The sequence below is a fragment of the Colletotrichum aenigma genome, assembly GCF_013390185.1.
Source record: "Colletotrichum aenigma strain Cg56 chromosome Unknown KSG_Cg56_contig09, whole genome shotgun sequence".
NCBI lineage: Eukaryota > Fungi > Ascomycota > Sordariomycetes > Glomerellales > Glomerellaceae > Colletotrichum > Colletotrichum aenigma.
In genome coordinates, this window is record NW_023500915.1 from 1,185,527 (window position 1) to 1,206,207 (window position 20,681).

At 49.8% G+C, this 20,681-nt stretch overlaps 5 protein-coding genes across 5 annotated transcripts; 3 read left to right on the forward strand and 2 right to left on the reverse strand.

Annotated features, from left to right (window-relative positions):
* Positions 1–639: 639 nt before the first annotated feature.
* Positions 640–2,224, forward strand: sorT (Major facilitator-type transporter sorT; the record flags this gene model as incomplete). The annotated part of the gene is made up of 4 exons (XM_037328269.1): positions 640–824; positions 879–900; positions 951–1,354; positions 1,411–2,224. 4 exons carry the CDS (start codon positions 640–642, stop codon positions 2,222–2,224), a joined length of 1,425 nt encoding a protein of 474 aa, XP_037172662.1.
* Positions 2,225–3,536: 1,312 nt separating this feature from the next.
* CGCA056_v013026 (uncharacterized protein) lies at positions 3,537–4,466 on the forward strand (the record flags this gene model as incomplete). The annotated part of the gene is made up of 1 exon (XM_037328270.1): positions 3,537–4,466. One exon carries the CDS (start codon positions 3,537–3,539, stop codon positions 4,464–4,466), a length of 930 nt encoding a protein of 309 aa, XP_037172664.1.
* Positions 4,467–4,570: 104 nt separating this feature from the next.
* On the reverse strand, positions 4,571–10,211 carry CGCA056_v013027 (putative oxidoreductase; the record flags this gene model as incomplete). The annotated part of the gene is made up of 9 exons (XM_037328271.1): positions 4,571–5,557; positions 6,049–6,756; positions 6,812–7,022; positions 8,142–8,318; positions 8,366–9,066; positions 9,121–9,389; positions 9,446–9,640; positions 9,699–10,015; positions 10,201–10,211. The coding sequence occupies 9 exons, from the start codon at positions 10,209–10,211 to the stop codon at positions 4,571–4,573; spliced, it is 3,576 nt and encodes a 1,191-aa protein (XP_037172663.1).
* Positions 10,212–11,897: 1,686 nt separating this feature from the next.
* fsdC-0 (Trans-enoyl reductase fsdC) lies at positions 11,898–12,997 on the forward strand (the record flags this gene model as incomplete). Its single annotated transcript, XM_037328272.1, has 2 exons — positions 11,898–11,916; positions 12,000–12,997. The coding sequence occupies 2 exons, from the start codon at positions 11,898–11,900 to the stop codon at positions 12,995–12,997; spliced, it is 1,017 nt and encodes a 338-aa protein (XP_037172661.1).
* A 4,737-nt stretch (positions 12,998–17,734) lies between these two features.
* On the reverse strand, positions 17,735–18,409 carry CGCA056_v013029 (uncharacterized protein; the record flags this gene model as incomplete). Its single annotated transcript, XM_037328273.1, has 3 exons — positions 17,735–17,858; positions 17,940–18,094; positions 18,167–18,409. 3 exons carry the CDS (start codon positions 18,407–18,409, stop codon positions 17,735–17,737), a joined length of 522 nt encoding a protein of 173 aa, XP_037172660.1.
* Positions 18,410–20,681: the final 2,272 nt, after the last annotated feature.

The window sequence follows — 20,681 nt, forward strand, 5'->3', positions numbered from 1 at the left end:
CAAGAAGCCAGTGCCAACAAAGTTAGTCCCCTGGCTTGAGTCCAGCTCGGGTTATGCGCGTGAAACGACCATTCACTTGCGAGCTGCTCATCTCGTGAATGGACCACTAATAGTTCAGCACGCGATGCCGCCAGTCGTGCATACTGCTTTGCACTCAGGAGAATGCACGGCCTGGTTTGGGGAGCTTGCGGGGAGCTTGCGTGCTGGCAGGCCGAGAACGTTCAATGCTCTCGTTGCCGAGAACACCTAGACTCGCTTGCGTTGCTGCTGATGCACCTTTAAAGGGAGCAAGCGGCTCCTAGACTTTGCGAAGATGACCTTGTTCGCTGCTCTGCAACCCCTGAGATTCCCGGTTGATCACTCCCTACTTTGGGGTCCACTATGAGCAGGGCCGCGGTTTGTTTCATGGGTCGACAATGAGAACTGTTGCAACAAAGATAGAAACACTCAAGGTTGTTCCAACTGCAGAGGCAAACACTCACTTCGCCAGAGGCACAACCTTGACAAACTCAATCTCCGGGGCACAACAAAAAGCGTTGGATCCTTAAAGTCGCGTGTGGGAAATGCAGGGCAGGCTCTGCTCTCCCTATTTCTCACTCGGAGTCTTCAAGGCCATGTCTGGATGAGACCACGACCATCATGTCATCACCGATTGCGAAAACCGAGTCTCAGGCATCTGTGCAAGTCTACGAGATGTCCTCTCTTTACGCGGGCTCACAGCGCGAACTTCTTCCGACTCCACAAAAGCATGGGCACCCGCGACAATGGGGGAAGTCACGAAAGATGTATGATACTTGTCTTATCATCTTTCTGGAATTCTTCACGTATGTACAAACGTCTCTTTATGATCACAAGCGTACTGACTCAGTGGCTTTTAGTACCATGGTTAGCACTGCAGGAGTAAGTTTGCCTGACAGTTTGGCATACGATTAATACTCACTCCTCATCAGGCGCCGATCTCTGAACATCTCCATCGGGAATCAGGTCTCAGCTCAGTTGCCGCAACTGCTTCACTGGTCTCAACCTATCTCGTCGGTCAAGCAATTGGAGGAGTTGTCACTCCCCCATGGTCGGAATCTTTTGGCCGCAAGAAGCTCTACGTCATCAGCACGATCCTCTATAGCATTTCATGCGTCGTGGTGGGAGCCATGCCCACTATCCCTGTCATCATCGTCGGACGCCTTGTGGCAGGCCTCCTGTCTTCTGTCCCAACGGTGATTGCTGTGGGCAGCATTGAAGATATGTGGGACACTCAAGCGAGAGTGTGGTGGGTGTTCACATGGGCTCTGGTTGCCAACATTGGTATTCTATTAGGACCGGTATTTGGCGGTTTGATCATTGAATCCCTCCACTGGTAAGTCATATGTGATCCATAGTACCTGAGGCGATGAAGGGCTAACACCTTTCTAGGAAATGGATATTCTTCACGTCGGCCATCGTCACTGGAGTTGCAGCGGTGCTCCTGTGCTTGATCAAGGAGTCGCGACCATCAGTTGCCTTGGCTAAGATCGAGGCTTCCGAAACTGGCGTCCGGCCCAATGTGCGCGAAAAGCTTGACCTTGTTCGCCCTCTTCGACTCTTCTTTACAGAACCCATCGTATTCATGGTTGCGATCCTAAGCGCAATCGCCTTCGGACTTATCTATCTCTTCACGGAGGTTTTGCCGATGGTCTACCTTCATCTCGACTTCCAACATGGCTGGAAGAACATTCCCTTTCTAGCACTTGGGATCGGCATGGTCTTGAGCGTTTTCACAAGGGTTTACGACTCCCGCCTACTCGCCAAGAAGACTGCAGCCTGCCTTCCGATCACACCGGAATCAAAATGCATCGGCTTTGTCATTGGAGCACCTTTACTGGCTGGAGGTCTCTGGCTGTTTGCGTGGACGATCCCGCCACAGGTTGTGTCCGTCCACTGGATCTTCCCAACGCTGGCTCTTGTTCCAATTGGCTACGCGGTCAATGAATTCGACCACGTCTTAGCCGGTTACCTCACCGACTGCTACGAGACCTACGCAGCTAGCGGATTCGCGGCTCTAGCACTTACACGGTCACTATGCTGCGCCGCATTCCCACTGTTCGGTCGCATCATGTTTGACTCTCTCGACTTCAACATTGCTACGACCATATTTGCTGGCTTAGCTACTGTGATCTGCGTGGTCCCTCCGTTAATGATCAAGTATGGAGGATGGCTGCGGAGGAGGAGTCCGTTGGCAGCCAAGTAAAAAAAGGATTGAAAGTGGTATGACTGCGCCAAGGGAAGCTTCATGCCCTCAGGCTTGCCGATAGAATTCACGACATGAAAAGTAAAAGTTTCTTAATGATTAATCATACACGCATTTTACCAGTTTCTCACTTCCTTACTTAACAGTCGTCATTGCTCGGGACCAGTGAATCACGAAATCTTGAGGTTCTCAAGACTATGAAAATTTCAGGAAACATCAAGGGTCAGGATCGTAACCAAGACCAAGACTGTATCACGCTCGACATTCTTGAAGTGGGTTTCTCATCAGCCTTTTGACATTTGTGAATCAGGGTCCTTTACTACAGATTCGAACACGGCATCTTTCAACTTTTACAAGTTCTGCGAGACATTTATCTTGCGGCGTAGAGTTCGAAGAGTTGCTTCAGTGAGCGCACTGGAAATTCGGCTGACACCATGCAAACGCCGACACTTGCTGTCACCTTCAAAATGTGGCCCGGAAGCAAGCCGGCTTTAATGAATACACGTATTCGAGATGTGGGCGATTTCTAAAGCGAGCATGATTGGCTCGGCAGTCACCGAATACACGTATTTACAAAATAGGAAAGTGGGTTTCGGTGTGAAGCCGTCAGCTTTGGTCACGATCTGCACCTGGCACGTATTGAAATTTGTGCACAGCATCTAGCGCGGGGGCATACGACGTTGAGCATGATGGCTCAGCTGTGGCTATGGCGGTTATTTTATGATACCAAGGCCTTTACAAATAGGCTATCTACCAGAATATTTCCTTTCTCGTGACCCCCAATGTCCAACAAGCGCGTCCTGGCTACGAAGCGACCCTCACATAGACTTGTGCATTTCCAGGACTACGCCCGCCACGACTTCAATGCTCTCCGCAACGCCAAGAACCTCTAACGCCGGCCATGAATGATCGAACAACGTATCGACGCTCCCACAAAAAATCTCGCAATGGATGTGCAGAGTGTAAACGACGTCACATGAAGGTACGCTCAGGCAGCGAGGTTGATACCCGGGCCAACTCCATGCTGACGGGATAGCTCTAGTGTGACGAGACCTGGCCCAGATGCGCCAACTGCGTAACTGTGGGCCGAAGATGTGTTTTCCCATTATCTGCCGACCCGGACTTGTTGAGCACGCCGATGAGACCGGATGAAAATCTTGTTGGCTCATCCGGAGCGACGACGCCGAATGACGATACGAGTTCCGGGTCACCTTCAGGACGGAGCCCTGCCGTCATTTCAGCCCCGGACTTGACCCACCTCACGAGCGGAGACAACGTTTCCGGCCCGCTAGAGTCGGACGTGGCAATCAATATGGCTCACATGAAGTTGTTGATACACTTCTCTCTCCGTATGGCCATCCCAGAACTTGATGAGCATCTCATTGAGCTGGGCACGCGCTTAACCGTAAAGACCGGTGCTGAGGTGCCATATCTTCTCCATGAAGCGCTCTCATTATCTGCACGCCATCTTTCAATGACAGTGTCGGAGAGAAGTTCCGAATACCTCAATCTCGCTGTACAGCTACAGAACCGGGCTATATTGCTGTTCAACTCTGAAAAGGTTCGCGTTGACGAAACCACATGCGTCCCTATGATACTGTTCTCCTCCATCCTTGGCCGCCATCTTTGCATGGATGCTCTGGCATTTCGAAGTCCAGACTTGGGTCCGTTCTTGGATTGCTACGTCAACTTTGTTCGGGTTCACAGAGGGGTCAAATTCATAGTCAACCGAGGCTGGCCATTTCTCAAAGACTCAGAGCTCTGCCCCTTAGTTGCCTGGGGCATGGGGCTTGGCTGCTTGCGAAGTCGAGGACACGACTGCGACGATATCCTGAGGCTTTTGAATTCATACGAGGATATATCTCCTGACTGTTTGGAAGCATGTCACAGAGCTATTGAGTTCGTTCAGATTGCCGTGGATGACTTGCAAGTTCGGATGCTTACTCGAGGCAAACACCTGCACCAAATCGTGTTCTCGTGGTCTTTATTGGTTCCAGAAGCGTTCTCTAAGATGCTGGTACAACGAAAACCTGTAGCTATCGCTATTTTGGCACACTATGCTGCTCTTCTACACTTGGCTAGAGACCTATGGCAGATTGGCGATTCAGGCGCCTACCTCCTAAGCGTCATTTCGAAATACCTAGGGTCAGAATGGGACGAATGGCTGGCGTGGCCCCGAAGCATTGTTCTCTCGGAAGATATGGAAGTTGACATTCCGTTAAGACCATCGATCCCAGTATGAATGAACGTCAAGAAAACAATTCCAACACCGTATCATGGTCGTCCTGTCAATAAACACATACAAGTAACAACCCAGATGTCCAAGATTTGCGCAAGTGATACGTCTCAAGAATAGTCAGATATGGCCCTCTCGCAAAATTTGATCAGCGCGGCTTCCTGCCCTGTCCCCCCTTCCTCCTTGGTTTTCATCGCATTGATGATGTCTGCGCGAGGGTTTGGGTGGAAGCGACCCCATGGCTCAACCCAACGTCCCCCATCCTCAAGCGTAACGTCTGGCGAAAAACCAGCCCAGAGGTTTGTGTAAGCTCCGAATCGAGGATGATACAGCAGGGGCGAGACCAAAGCCCCGACACCCCAGTGGAAGTGACGAAGAAGTGGGGTCTTCAGGTTTCCCGGGTTCAGGACCAAACTGACAACACCACGAGGACCCAGCTCTTTGGCAAAATGGTCTGCTAGAAGCCAGTTGCCTGTCTTTGAGAGGGCATAGTTGACCTGCTGGTCATTTGTCGGCGCGAGAAGTTTGTTCACATCTATCCCGCCATCTGGTGCGCCGAGTTGCGTGGCGATTGAAGTGGTGAATAAGACACGGACCGACCCATTTGTTTCAGCGGCTCTGGCCGTTGAGATGAGGAGCGGACTTAGAAGCTTCGTGAGAAAGTAGGGCCCGAGGCAGTTGGTTGCGAGCTGCATTTCATGACCTTGCGCTGATACCCAGCCGGCGGGAGGATTGGAGACCCCAGCGTTGTTGAAAAGCCCATCGAGGCGTTCCTCTTCCGCCAAGAACTTCTCGGCTGCAGCCTTGATACTAACAAAATCATCGAGAGCCACTTTCAAGAATCGCAAGCCGCCCACGATTGAATCTGTCGTCGTATCTTTCTCAATGGCAGAAATGGCTTCGCGCGCCTTGACTTCATCTCGGCCTGCGATGTAGACAGTACCGCCGCGTTGCCAAATCATGCGGCTTAGCTCATAGCCAACCCCAGAATAGCCTCCTGTGACGATGAAAACTCGTCGTGCTTGATTCGGTACATCGGTCTCCACGAAGGTGGGAGACGGAGGGAAAAACATCGAAATCGTGTTGCCCATGTTGAACTGATCCTTCGTTAGTGAGTACCAGATGTCCTTCTTGGGAGATAAACAGCAACCTCGTATCGACGACTGTCAGAGCTAGACTATTGTGTGGTTTTGCGCGGCTGGTGAGAAAAAGTGTATGAAATCAATTTGAAGATTCAAAAGATAATGCAAGGAAGGAATCGTCAGTAGCTGAATAATGATGACGTCGAAGGCGCTAGTCGGGGTACATCGTAGAAATAGTGCACCAAGGCCATTTTGAGGGAGTCAAGTTGTCTTGACACGACGAAATAAATAAAGGAGAAGGTATTTGAAATTCAATGAAGATATCACCGCGTCTTCCCTCCATATCATCATATGATCTCAAAGACACACCTCGCCTTGAAGTCATCAGAACATGCTCGGAACTTTTTATCCGTCCTTGTCTCACTTCGCGCCATACCTTCCATGACCAACTTTCTCAGAACATCTGTTGTTCCAATGCAAGTAGACCGACTTCCACAAATAAAAACCTTCGCTCCCATGTTCCATAGCTTCATGACGTCCCGGCGGTCGGCCCAGACCCTATCCTGTACATCGCCTGTGAAGTCGTTTCCAGCTCCATGAGACAATGCGTACCGCAGATCGACGACCCCACTGCTACCAAGTTCTGAGACATAAATCGACTCATCCAAACCTTGACAGCCAACGAATAGCAAAGCTGGTGCAATGATGTCCCACAAAGCTGGGCGTCGGCGTAGCTGCTCAGCTCGATGCATTACAAATCCAACGAAAGGGGCGATACCGACCCCATCGCAAATCATGATGAGCGGTGTGCTCAATTCTGTGGGTGGTCGAAAGCGCGTATTGAATGCTTCTACGCTGCAGGCCACAGGGTCGCCCGTGCTTAGTTGAGAAAGATAATGTGACGCCATGCTAATCGAGGTGTCGCCGTCCTCATTACTCAGACCACGGGTCTTGCGGATGGCCATGGAGCAGATCAGCGAGCATGAGGATGGTGATTCGAGTGGCGATGATGAAATGAAATACGATCGAGGTGACAGTTCCGGCAGTATGGCACTTAGTTGATGTGCTTGAATCATGATACTGGGATATCCTTCGAAGAGCTGTAAGACGGACGGTATTAGATGGTTCGGCGCTCCGCCGAAGCTCTTTCTGGCCGCCTGGAATGTCGCTCTATCATGATCGTCGGTACAAGATTGAATCAAACCCTCGAGTTGCTGCTAACTGTCAGCTTCTCTTTAGGTGTAGAATCGTTTGGAGGAATATCATTACCTCGAGGGTCGTAGGTTGACACATATCGGCCTCTGAAAATAGGACGGTGCCCCCAGAAATAGCCATGCTATTGCGTACGTTCGTCATGCATTGGGGAAAACCGTCACCAACCTGTTGAATGTTTGGTGGGATTATCTTCAGAATATCGCCCATTTCGTACGTTGATCCTTTGGGCAGCTCAAGATCAATGCGATACATCGTCTCGATGCCCCTGCTTGCCATAAGCTTAACATCTTTGACACGAGCTTGAATTGTGTCATTCGTTTTTGGTGTTTCTTTTTCGAAGTCTTCTTTCATCGGAGGCACTTGCGGTGTCCCTCGGGTGTACGCGCTCGCCACGAATCCAGCACCGGATGGCCCGGAGCTCGAATATGTGCACACACTATCAGTTGTCTCAGGTCCCACCACCCTCATCACTAATGTATACCACTTTTTCGGCTCCGACGATTCTTGAATTTCAATCCTTGAGGAAGATTGTGACTGGCTGAACGATGTACGTAGGAGCGAAGAAAAGGTAAGATGTTTCGCGAGTGCCTCGTTGGAAGACGAAGCTATCAGCCTCAAATACTTGAGACCGCTGCATCTCGGTCTCGGTTCCAGAGCACGACATCAAAAGTATCCAGAAAGGATGCCACCCTAGTCGTAGATGGTCATGTCCTGATGAGACGACAGCAGCGGCAGTGGTTAATGTCTTGGCCATGGACCTAGTACAAAACAGAGTTTAAGCAAATGTAACGGACTTGGGATACCCGCAATCACCGCGGATCCCGCGGAAGTAGCTTAAAATTATTTCATATCAGCGTGTTGATTGGATTTTGAGAGGGGCGATAGTAGCCTTTCAACCAATGCATCCTTTTATTCGTACATGATTCCCTTTCCTCAAATAAGAGACCTCAATCGATTCAACTCCCCAGAGCGTACATGTCATAGAGACAAACGCCTCATTATTCAAGTCTCAAGACACAAGAAAACCTAAAGTCAAACAATAACAAAGCCAAGAGCAATTCGACAAACTCAGCCTTGGTTTCCGTTCAAGGGACTGGTATCCTCATTGAGTCCTGGCATAGACTGCGAACTGATTGGAAGACCCCAATCAGCCATCTGCAAAAACCCCGCAGAAAACCAATCATGCCCGCCAAGTGAGATATTCCCCCAATCGCCACCAAATTCGAGGCCGGGAGGTACGCGAGGCGAGGACGTCGAATGGATTCCGAGACTACTTGTGGCATCCGTAGCGAGTATTTGCGGGCAGGGGATCGTCGTTGTCGCCGTAATCTGGCTGCAGGGTCCTGGCGGGCACCCCAAAACCACAGACGAGGCGACTTCGTACAAAACCTTGATGATATGGTACGAAGCCACCGTCTGGTAATTCGGGTCATAGCTCTCAAAGAAGTTGATAACCATTTTAATGAGCTCCAGGTCTTGCAGGGCTGTTGTCGAGGTTTTGTTTTCGATGATGTTTACAAACAGGATGTCGACGCTCCAGGCCACCTGGTACAACAGATAACTAACCAAATTAGTACATAATCTCAAGGAAGACAATTGTTTACTCACATAGTGAATGGATGCTGCAATTGCTGGTGCTTCAACAATGCGATGGCTGCCCTCGCGGCGTTTACGCACAAAGCAACACTCGGTCGCAGACCATCGTCATCCTCGTCGAGAAGCGGCAACCGAAAAGCTGCAGAGTGAATAGCGACAACCAGTTGAAAATACATGAAGTTCAACACGGTAAGACTCATCAACTTGGTGTAATCAGCATCCAGTAAGTCCATCTGCGGCTTAGGGCGGATCAATTCCGGAACCCCTGTCCACCAGTCCTGCAATTCTGCATCTAGCTGTGCAATTGTAGACTCTAATGCAGCAGCCGACATTATCTCCTCGCCCTGGGAGTAGAGCTTTGAGTAGATGTGCCCTTGGATTTGGGACAGGCGAACCTGCTGGTGGAAGTAGCTGAGCGTAACATCGCCGGGATAGTAGTACACTCCGTATCCGTCGGCTGGAAACTCCTCAGGAAGTTCCAGGAGGAAGTCATCGCTGATGAGAGGCGGCTTGCCGATGCGAAGCATGAGATCATGATCGAGGACATAGGCTTGCCAGAATAGGCGGCGACGATGCAAGACATCCGCAGGATGGCTTAGCACTTTGTTTGGGTGGTCTGGGTTATGGTACCCAGCGAGGAGAATGAACTGAGTTGCAAGGGCAAGTATTGAGACAGCGATGTGATTTTCGGCTGAGAATATGAAATAGTAGACCTGTCTCGGGTCAGTATGAGTGTAGCATAAGATATTCAAAGAGGTGTATATTACTAGGGAGAGAAGAGACCCAATAGTCATGGGATTCGGCGTCTGTAGAATGGCATTCGGAATTAGAGCGAGAGCGTTGTTGAGATAATGCTTGTGCTCGGGGTTGTTGTTATTCCAGTCGCGCCTCCGCAATTCGTGCATGATGATGACGTTCAAGGCCAGCTCCCATCCCGGCTCATCACAGGGTTGGCCGTACATGTAAGCATTCACCGCTGCGCGAACTTTAGACTCCTGTAGGAGTCTTATGCCGTTGTTGAGTGTCCGCATGTACTCTAGGAGACATTGGTTAGTTATGTGGGCCACGTTGCGCAAGTGGAAGAAACATTACCGTTGACGCAGAATATGACAATGTCATTTGGGGGGAATGGGTAATCCCTCGGGGAAGTAGAAAAGTCGAGGCTTCTTTTCGGAGCGAAGCTCCTTACTTGTTGCAGAAGATTACGCACTGCATCTGAGTAACGAGTATCGCCAACCAAGGTGTCGATCTTGGCGATGCCCTCGGCTGAGAACAACGAGCACGATCCTAAGCAATGCGGCAGTGAGCCTCATGGCCTCTTACGATGTCAAGAGCGAAAACATACCGGCAGTCCCGACAGTACCCTCGGATGCTCCTGCGTAGTAGGGCTTTGCAGTTCTTGGTGAGCTCGAAGCCGGTGATGGTGGATACGAAGCTGGCGAGACTTGAGTTGAAATTGTCGACGCGGTGAGGGCCGGCTGAGGCGGGTTCGTGTTGGATGAGGACTCTTCAGGTGTCAAGACTTGTGGACCTTTCTTAGCAACATTTGCTTTCTTCTTGGGCGCCCTAGGTTCCTTGGGTTCCTTAGGCTCTTTCGGTTCTTGTAACTCCTCTACCAGACGCTCCATCTGCGCAAGCCTAGTGACGATGTTCTCGTAGAGCCTACATGATGACGTCAGTGATCTTGAACCTCAAAATTCTCACAAAACTCCAATAACCAGGTCAGTGGATGTACATACTTCTTTTCACCTCGCCGGATACTCTTCTTCCTCTCCGGCCAAACACACTCGCCGCCATATTTTCCGCATCCCGAGCATACCGGTCTTCTGTGGTCGCACTTGACCTACGACGGTGACATAGTCAGCATCTTACGCCACGGAAGACCGCGATACAGCATAATCAGCGCAGAGACATAAATCCACAAGAGTTCCAGCAACAAACCTTTCGGGTCCTGCATGCCGTACAAGAAAGCGACAAGGCCTTTGACGCCGACCGTTGGGCTTCCGACGTGGACTGCATCGTATTTCGGCCGGGGAGCGGAAGACAGAATACCGAACCATACAGCCAAGCGCTCAAGACCAAATGCTATGGAGAACAAAGAAGGGCCGGTCACGCACGGCAGGAGCAGAGAGCGGCGGCGCGGGATATGAGACAGTACGGCGTTTGTCCGGAGGTGCCGGGCGTGCCAGTTAGGCCGAACCGCGGTTTCTCGCGTTCGGCGCCCCCCGGTCTCGGACTACTTTTATCTCCAATGTCCGACGCTAAGACGGGCTTTGTGACCACAAATGGAATTGGGTTTCGGCTTTGATGTGAATGGGAGACCGTTTGCTGGCCCGCGCTCGGCCGTGAACCTTCGTATTGGTCGTTATCCTTTAGTAATGATTGGCTTATCCTGCCGGCTTCAAAGTCTACTCTGCACGCCCTAAGGAGTTGATTGATGTCAATGATGATTCACTCGGATACAGAATTGAAGTTGACTCATCGGCAAGAATCTTGTCGAAGGCTTGGATAAAATCTTCGATTGTCATGGGCGAGTCATGGTCTTGGAAGCTTGGCAAATGAAGACTTTGCTCCTGGTCGTTCAGGGAGAACGCTGCGTGAAGTGGGGCGACATTCCGTGATGTCGATTCAAATTTGGTGAATTCCTGCAGTGGTTCTCTGTCTCTGAAAAGCGAAAGTGAAAGTGAAACCCCAGATTTATCTTATTAGCACCAGTCCTTAAATTTTACAATGTCTCTGTCCTTGGAAGTTCAAACGGCATGTTCTACTGACGTGAACAACAGAAAAGCTACTTTCCAGCGAGCACCCTCCAACTTCCATCTGTTATTCTGGACAGAGTTGAAAAATGCATGTGACGACGCGATCGCGAATCGTCTGAACTATGACGAGAGCAGTAACAAACGATGCCGTGCATGTTCCAGCGTGTATCGAAATAGGGCGCTGTACCGTGTAAGATGGAAGCTGTCACTTGCAATCGAAATCTGCACAACTAACAAGAAATCGGCATACTACATACTTCTCATCACAACTAAAAATGCCCTCAGGACAATGCGCAGATGTGCATAACGGTTGAGACTGTACACATTTCCGGTGCTTGACTACCCATGCTTCCAAACCGAAAATGAGTGAGAACGGCCGGCTGGTAGGCAACAGTGTCAATAGCAATAGAATCATGTCACGCGTCTGCTACAGCCCACCTACGACATTGATTTGTGATGTGAACGACTAGGCTCTATTGACACCGTGGGACGTTAGCAGCCCCGAGAAACGACATGTCACATGCCATGCGAGCATCGCATCTCAGTGGATACTATCGATCTGGACGTCTTCGACTCGGATGGACTTCAACACCGACTTAACTATGAGCACTCCTACTCACAACGTTTCCAAGTCTTCTGCTTGTAAAGGCCTGGCACCGCAACTCGTGTGGGCTTTTCCGGGCAATAAAACGCTAGGCGATTACCAGCTGATACCTTACGTGCTTTGAATTCCGATACCAAATTCCGTCAAACTTACGTCTCTTTCGTTAGCTCTCAACCTCAAGATGGCTGCCTCTGTGGGAAGTTCGATCTGGCTCGGAGAGGATGGCAGATTATCACAGCGCCAGATCTCGATACCTATGAGCCAACAGGTGCTGATACACTAGTGCACATTAAATACTCTGGCATCAATCCAGCCGACAAGAAGCATTTCCTCATGGGGCTCCACTCATTTATCGCTGGCTACGAGTTCTCTGGCATTGTCGCCAAACCTGGGCCCGAATCCCCTTTTCAAGTTGGCGATGTCGTCTTCGGCATGAACAGACCACAACATCAACAGCCGCCGCATCTCGGAGCGCACCAAGACTTCACAATCGCTGAACCTCAGGCTTTGTTCAAGTTGCCACAGGGAATGGGACTGCCAGAAGCTGCAGCGACAGTCCTCGTGGGCCAAACTGTTTTCGATGGTCTGCTCAATCGTCTCGAGTTTGGGTTTCCGGCGGCTGGGATCCAGGGAAGCGATCCGACCGACCGTTCGATTCTCATCTGGGGAGGTGCCAGCGGATTTGGGATGGCATCGATTCAGATTGCCAAGGCAATGGGATTTGGCTCGATCTTTGTGACGGCATCGCCACGCAATCACGACGGGCTTATGGGACTCGGAGCAGCCCAATGCTTTGACTACAGCAACCCCGAAGTTGTACGCGACATTCAATCAGCAGCCGAGAGTACTGATTCAGGTGATCTTTCTGTTGTATTCGACGCTGTCGTCGCTGGAGCCGATCCCCTATTGCCTCCAGCGGAACGTCCACCTTTCAGAGAGAGCTCTCCTTTCCTCGCCAAACGTTGCTGTGTCGCAAAAGGATCAAGAACCGAATATCTAAAGCTGATTTCCGTACTGCCTGTCTCGGAAGACCCAGCCTACAAGCACACCATGTGCTGGAGACATCACGGAGACAAGAATTTCATGGGAGGAGCTCAGAGCCCCGAGTTTCCGCACCGAGTAAGAGTGGCGATAGACTGGCTTATACTACATCATAGAAATTGCTTGCGCATCCCTCGCCTTACAATCGTCAAAGGGGCTCAAGCGGGGATTGGAGCGATGGAGAGATCTGCTGCAGGAAAAGTCGGTTTCGAGAAGATTGTCCTGGAACGCCCTCTTTGAGTACGCTAGAAGCAATTCCAGAAGATTAGGAAAGAACGGAACTTTTCAGATTTGTATATACGTACTAACCGCCCGTTTACGATTCAGATCTCACCATTTAGTGATCTTCTAAGATGTGCAAGTTCCATAGGGGCTAATGTTTTTGACTTGATGCGATTCAATACCATAAAAGCGACCCGTGATCCGAAAGTCTTAAAGCGAAGTAGCGAGGTACACAGAGAAGACACAGCTTTGAAATGCCCCTCTATTCTGACTGCTTGGCAGCCGGACAACTACTGTAATTCGGCCGAAATGCGGCGGATGAAATGTCAGCTTGGCAGAGACCGCGGATCGCACGGTCTAATTACTGAACACTGCCGTCGGATCTGACTCCGCTTAGGCAAAGACTCAGGTCATGATTCTCTCGCTTACATATCAGTGATACTTCACTACATGCGTTCTACGACCTCGGATTTACGGATTTATTAGCTTCACACGTGCAGTCATGCAGCCTGCTGACACAATAATGATGAAAATCCACTGACGGACGCTCTGCTCCACAGCGAATGCAATTCTAAGGTTAAAACGTTCAACGATGCATTGATATTGTGAGGCTTGGCGGAAATCCTGCGTGTAAAAGTTTTACAGTCAGCATGTGCTCTTGAACTATCAGCCTATCGTCAAGAGCACAACCCTGGTTCAAAAGGAATCTCGTAACAGACCATCCTATATCCATAAATCACAAACATGCACGAACTAGATTTGAGGGCTTGATATTGCTATGAAGAAGATACGTCTCATTGGAAGTCACGTTTCTCGGCAATGATCACGATGGAGCAAAGCTCTACAAAGCCACACCAACCAATTCCCGTTATCTGGTCCGACCAGCAGAATCAAGTATTCCAGCCCAAGTTCTTAACCCAATTAACCATTCTAGCCGAAACTGCAGGCGCATTTAAGTGAGTGTGGCAATTATGACCAGCACCTGGCGAGATTTACGCCTCGCTCAGGTTCCGATTAGCGCTAATATACGCGGTGTCCAGGGTTTGGGCGGCCAGATTCTGCGACGTGACGCGAGACTGCCCGCACATGACGTAGTCGTGCTCGCCGAGAATCACCAGGACTGGTGAGCGATATGTGTTCGTGACAGTCAGGTTGCCCCAGAAAGAGCTCCTGGGCGGGACGAGCATTTCGCCCATTGACTCAGTCTGCATTTGCCTGACCGTTTGTGAGAGAACTGTTGGAGTCAGCCCGTCTTGGTGTCTGTCCGTATTTACGAAGCCAACTTAGTTTGGGGGTCGAAATTGGGATACTTGAAGAAGCAAATGTGAACATCTTCTGCAGAATTGGGCACAAGATAGCCATCAGGTAGATGTTTCAGATGGTCAACATCCTTCGGCGATCCAAGTCTAATTGCAACAACACTGCCAGCCCCAGCCGCATTCTCGTATGCGTAGCAAGTGTGTATGATGGCGTCAAAGTCGCCAGGGTACTTTGAGATCACCGCTTCAGTTGCCTTGCTCCCGATTGAATGGCCGATCCCGATCACCTTGCTGCATTAGGGACCGAACAGCCAGAGCGAAGCATGGCAACCAGTTGATGCAGCACCTCCACGGAAGCAGAAGTTTGCACTTCAAGAAGAGGGTCAGGGTGCTCCGAGAGGCCTGTTCCAAGACGGTCATAGCTTAGAGTGACCATGCCAGCCCAGGCAGCCACATCTACGTAGCTGTATCTAGGGGCGAAGTCCCAATAAGTGATCAAGCATACCACCATGAGTGAGGATCTGCACAGCTCTGTCGACACTGGTTGGAAGGCCAGACGAGGGAACGCAGTATTTGACTCAAATTCCATACGTCTTCTGGATCAAGGTAGTTCCCTCAGAGAAATCCAAAATGCGGTTGGGTCGGTCGTGGTGACGTTGAGAACGAAGTCGGTGACTGACAAGGAGTCTGTGGTTTTTTCGAAAAGCCATTTCTCGGCCTCTAAACCTATCGGAATTTTTACCTCTCCAGTGACACATGACGCTGCCTCTCCTTTGTAGAGGGTAAAAGTAACGTTCTTAAAGAGGGTGGTGTTGAGATTGTGAGACGCGGGAGATGCTCCTGCAAAAGCGACAAGGCTCAGAAGGAATACAGTATACTTGGGACGAAGGTCGCATCTTGGGCTGATCAGAAGTCTACAGATAAGCAGAAGAGTACTTGAATGATGAAAAAAATGATGGAGGTATCACTCTGATTTACTCAACCCAGGAAAATGATGAGAGATCTGTGAAAGGGGGGTTTTCGCAGTTGCTACAGCCTAGTTGCAAATGATTCCCCGTCACGACTCCATCTCTCTGAAGGAACTCGGCGAAATGTTTCCTTATTTTGACAAGAATCTTTCGTCAAAACCGAAATCGTGTTCGTCGCCGCTGCCAAGCAAGCTGCGGAGTGGTCATTGTGGCTCCTAATTCATTTAAGCTTGATGCAAAGTTCACGGCATTAGTAATGGAGAAGACATAACGTTGTAAGACCGAGCTGATTTCAATTTGCACGCAAACACCCGTTTACTAAGTAATAATTTAGGGGTTGATGATCAAAGGTTCGAGGCGCGCGGGTACCGGATACCGAGAAACACACGGTCTTCGTCCGCAGAGACCCGTTCTGAGTGCTCTCTCGTCCGCCGCTCACCGGATATCTTCGCATTTGGCACCCGGCCCTAGACTTTCATCTCAACACCTTTTGTCATTTGACCACGCAAAGGTTTTCTGTCAGATGTGCTGCAGAGGACATCCAGAGACTAATAGTCCATTGCTCTTAGCCGTTCGCAGCCCAGTAACCAGGATGCGCAGTGCAGCAAGACTTGAAAGCTTGCCAATTTTCAGTGCAGCACTAAACACCCTGTAAGAGCCTAATTCTGTCTGTGCATGGGGTACTCACAGCGCCGTCTTGTTGGTAACTACCTCCGGGACAGCATGATGCGGTGTACCCGGAGTTGGTGTTGTCAGATCTCAAACATTGCCAAATAAGAGATGGGCTGTTGTTGCAATACGCAGCGGATACTCCGCCCAAGTAAGTGCTCTAAAACTCCCATGTTAGACCGTCATGAATGACCAAGGCTTTTCGGGTTGATACTTACGAAGGACAGCAAAACCGCGAGTTGACAGACCTTCATGGCTGTTTAGGCTATCTGAAATGTTGGTCGAGCTTTGAAAGTCAAGAAAACTGCCTAGTGACGATGGCCACGACAGTGGTTCTTATGTCTTCAAAGCTTGTTAACAGCCGCAATCCACATAAATTAGACCCACTTGCCGCCTCTTCATGTTTTCCATAACCGGCAATTGATGTGATATTTCATCCACCTGATTCGCGGTGTCGAATTTCCTCCAGAAAGTGAAATAGATGAAAGTGCCTCAGACATGAATCAGTGTGAGCCTTTTTGCCCTGTCCTTTGCCATCGGTTATCTCGGGTCGCCGTTGGCCCGCATTCTCCGACCGACTCGTACCTGTCGCTGCTATGCACACCGCTGCTTGAAGACGGGATCTTGCCATAAATTCCGGAACTCCATGAACGTGACTTCGAATAGAAGCACCAGTACGAGATGACCTTCTTGTTCAGAGTATTAACCGCAGTTTGGGTTTTGTCACAAATAATCGGTGTTTCTTTCTGTAAGCAATCGCAGCTGCATCCAAATGTGTCGCCAAAAGCGAGACGACTGTACACATTCAATGGCATTTGAGCGAGAATAACAGCATACATTGTGTCAACGCGTTGTCGCCAACGAACTCCGTAAGCTCGCCACGGACCCGAAACCGAGTCTGGCGTTGACAAAAGCATTACTGATTGCATGCCTCAATCAAACTTCTTTGGTTTATTGGAGAACTTGTTTCACTGCTTTCCCATCGGTAGAAAATGCGTCAACTGGCTAGGGTTGCACAGCTTGGGCAAGCCGTCAGACATGCGAAAGCACGGCTAGTTGTAGAAACAAATCCGAGAGTCATGCGGCAGTAAACAAGGTGCGCCTCCAGGCGGCAAACTGCGAAGATGGAAACTTAGAAGGGAAGAAAGATTCAAATCCGAGAGCATCGCAAACACGGAGAAACCCAGGTTAATTTGGACAATAACGCAAACGCAAAAGCAAAAGCAAAGGCAAAAGTAAAATTGAAACCGATCACGGATAACTTCTATCTACGTTACAATACTCCGACGGAGCCATCCGCGAACCTTTTTAAATGTCCGCTTCGCCCATGCGCTGTCCACAATCTAAGATGGTAGGTACTTAAGTACTATTCCAGTATCTCTCTACGACTACTTCTACATTCATCTTCAATTTTATTACACGAAATTGATGCTCAAACTGTTATCTTCTAAATTCCCTTGTTGCTCTAAGCTCTGTATCTGATGTTACAGCTCAGAGCTTCTGAAAAGAAACTGGCATTCCTAGGCGCGCCTCAGGAGCTTAAGCTGTGGGGATCATCGTGAACATGAGCGGCGGTTGGTGTCAACAAAATAGATGTACAGCAAGGAGTAATTACCCGCGAGGTCTTGCAACGACCTTCCTGATTGATGTATGTACTAGAAGCCGATTCTAGCTTCTCACACTGTAGTATATACATGTAACAACTTCTGGTTGATTTTCCCAAACTTCATGAACTGAATTTCACTCTCCTTCATCATCACTCCGTTTCAGATACCCTCGTGACACTGAGTCAAGTCTTTCGAGTCTACTCCTTGGCAAGGCTGCATCTCGTTGTTTGAGACCAGCACCGATGCAGTCACTTAGATTCCCAGGATATTGACCTGGATGTTTCTGTCAGCGGCAACGTACTCCTTGCCCTTCACGGTGTTGTCGGCGCGGTAGCATGAGTCGAAGATGAGGCCTCCGGTACGGGCAATTTCGTTGCTATACATCAGTCAGCACCTGTCCTGGATGGAAAACGGTCCATGGCATCATGAAATGCCCCTGACCGGGTGTTTTACTTACCAGTTCACAGTATATGTGCCGGTGTTGCCTCTAGTGCTAATGAGCTGAGCGCCTCCGATTCGGCACATCTGGATTTGTGACTGCGCAACGACGCAGTTGGTGCCTGCGGCCCCCTTACGAGCGAGATCGTCGAGACAAGCCGCGGCATCTGCGGACTACACACAGAGAGAGATACTTGTTAGCATGGGCTTCCAAAGGCCGACTGGGTCGTAGTCTGATGTTCGTACCGGAGCATCCTTGTAGCTGGCTACGCACTCGGCTCTCTTGGTGAGCCGGCCAGCAGAGGAGACGAGGGCGGCAGAGTTCGCCGCCGCAACGGCCTGCTCGGGGCTGAGAGCCGTGTCGGGGTTGGCGATAATGTCCTCGACCCATGAGGCGAAAGAAAAGGTCGTCTCAGAGGACGGGGCCGGTGCGGCCGTAACGGCGGCAGCCATGGCCAGGGCGACAACAGAGGCGGTGAACTTGACCATTTTGGATGTTGGATGTATTAATAATAAAGGCGGTTTGATGATATTTGAAGAGTTTTTGGAGTGTGTTCTGTGGAATAGAGAGGGACTACAACCTGATGAGCGACACGAGTGCATATTTAACTACTTCCCATTCAAGTGAGCACATACGAGATTCCCGATTCTGTTAGTTCAGACAACATTCAGAAGGGACTTTGGTGAAGAAAACTCCATTAAACACGCTGGATTCTATCCACAATATCCGTCTTCACAGCTCGGACTATGTACGTTGTTGACTGAACTGTTCGTATTCGTCCGCTTGAAGGATCAAGTTGAGCGGGCCGACCCACTCCAGTCCCTCACGTCAGCCGGCGAGCATGGTAGCCCTGTAGGACATCACAACTCTAAGTTTGCGAATGTGTCCAATCAGTGGCTACTAATTTGTATTAAGTGTTGAATGGGTATATCGTAACGAATTGGAATGGACGGGCTGCTATCCATTTAGTCCAAGACCTCCGGCCAGCATGCCACTTCGGCCTGGGCCGGAAGCGGAGCAGCCCTGCAGGGCTTTGGGACTTCGGTTCTCGGCTTCTGCCTAATCAGCGCGTACCGCATGTGCGGTTACATCTACAACGTCTACAGACTTTATGCATAATATGTTTTCTTGCGGTTTTCTTGCGGTTAAGACATATCGCGGATCGAGTACCTGAGCAAAAGCTTCCATAGAATATCATTCATATTGACAATTTTATGCTCTTGTATGTTGCTTTCCCTAATGAAGCTGAGACCGATGTTCCTATCATCGTAAAGTTTGGAACAGTGGATACTACCAGGCAACAGTATAACGGCATCCACTACCAGGCTCACCGCAAAATATCATGCGAGCATGATTCTTTCGGTTTGACGTTATTTCGGCGGCTGGGATCCGCAATCATTACACTGGGCCTTATCCAAGTCGGAAGGCCAAAGAAGCCATCCGTCACAACTCATGCTCCAATCCATAGGCCCTTGTGGCTTGTCGTCAAAGTACTAGGTGGTTGTTGATGTTGTGAGACGGCGGAAAAGTAGTGAAATCTCTGACAAAATACAATGCGCCGAAGTACGTTCTCGCTTCCGGCGTGGTAAGATTCTTGCTAAGCTTCTGGCTACCTCGGACATGATATCCCCAAATTGCTGAATCGCTCAAAGTATGTCGTTTCTCGCGTTCTCTTCATTCTCACGCAGCTGGCCAAATATCTGGCGCGCGCATCACGCTGATGGCACAAGTATTGGGAAAAACCTCGTTCCTCTGGTCAAGAGCTTAGCCGCAAAGATGTCATGGTGGGAACAGGTTGCAGATGCTGAAGTTAAAGCATAAGCATGGTTGTTCCCATAGCTGATTTGTTACGGAAACCGCCCAAGCAGCAAGTATTTATTAGTTCCAGTAAGAACGCTACATAACACAGCAATCAAATCAACGGGCTGCCTTTTCACACTTGGTCTCAAACAGCGAATGCTCCTACACTTATTTCATCCTTCAAACCCGTCACGTTTTCCCACTTCCTAGAGCACTCTCACGATCCAAGCAACATGTCGCTCCACCCTCTTCCTGTTTCCAGCGTATTCTTCCTGAATATAAGGGGACGACATCCTCTGAATATTAAGCCAAGCTCCGCGTTCCCATAGAACGCACTCAAAGATACAGCATAAGACTCATCAGAGCCCGTACCCACTGAAAAACTGCGTTGCAACGGGTTGCAACACTGTGTCCCGGATATCTCATAGACAGGGAAAACATCTTTTTAAATACATGTCAAACAAAAGCATTCCAGACGGGCGGAGACTGACGCCCGAGACCATACCATCGTGTCCGAGACATCATGATCACCATCCCTCCTTTCATCAGATCTGAAATACAACATAGGGTGCTGAGACGGATATAGAAAACAACGTGTCTGGCGAAAGAAATCTTCTGCCAGTGATAGCTTCGCGAGCTCTTGGCGTTTTTAACCATGCAATTATCATGCTTGCTCCCAAGTGGCCACGACACAACACTAGCAGGGGAGCTAATCTGACAACATCATCGTAGACTCCTACTTGTGACCCGTCAGTCCTGTCCTCTCTCCTGATCTGGACCGTATTCCCCATGAATCATCAAAGCATACCACACAATGCCGAACCTCAAAGACGACGTCTGGATCTTGTATCACAGCCGGTATACACCGTCTCCTCCTCATACTTGCGTAACCCAGTCAGGTTGTCCGCCTCCATTTGCTCGGCCTGTGAACAGAGACCGGAATAACAGGTTCTTTGGATC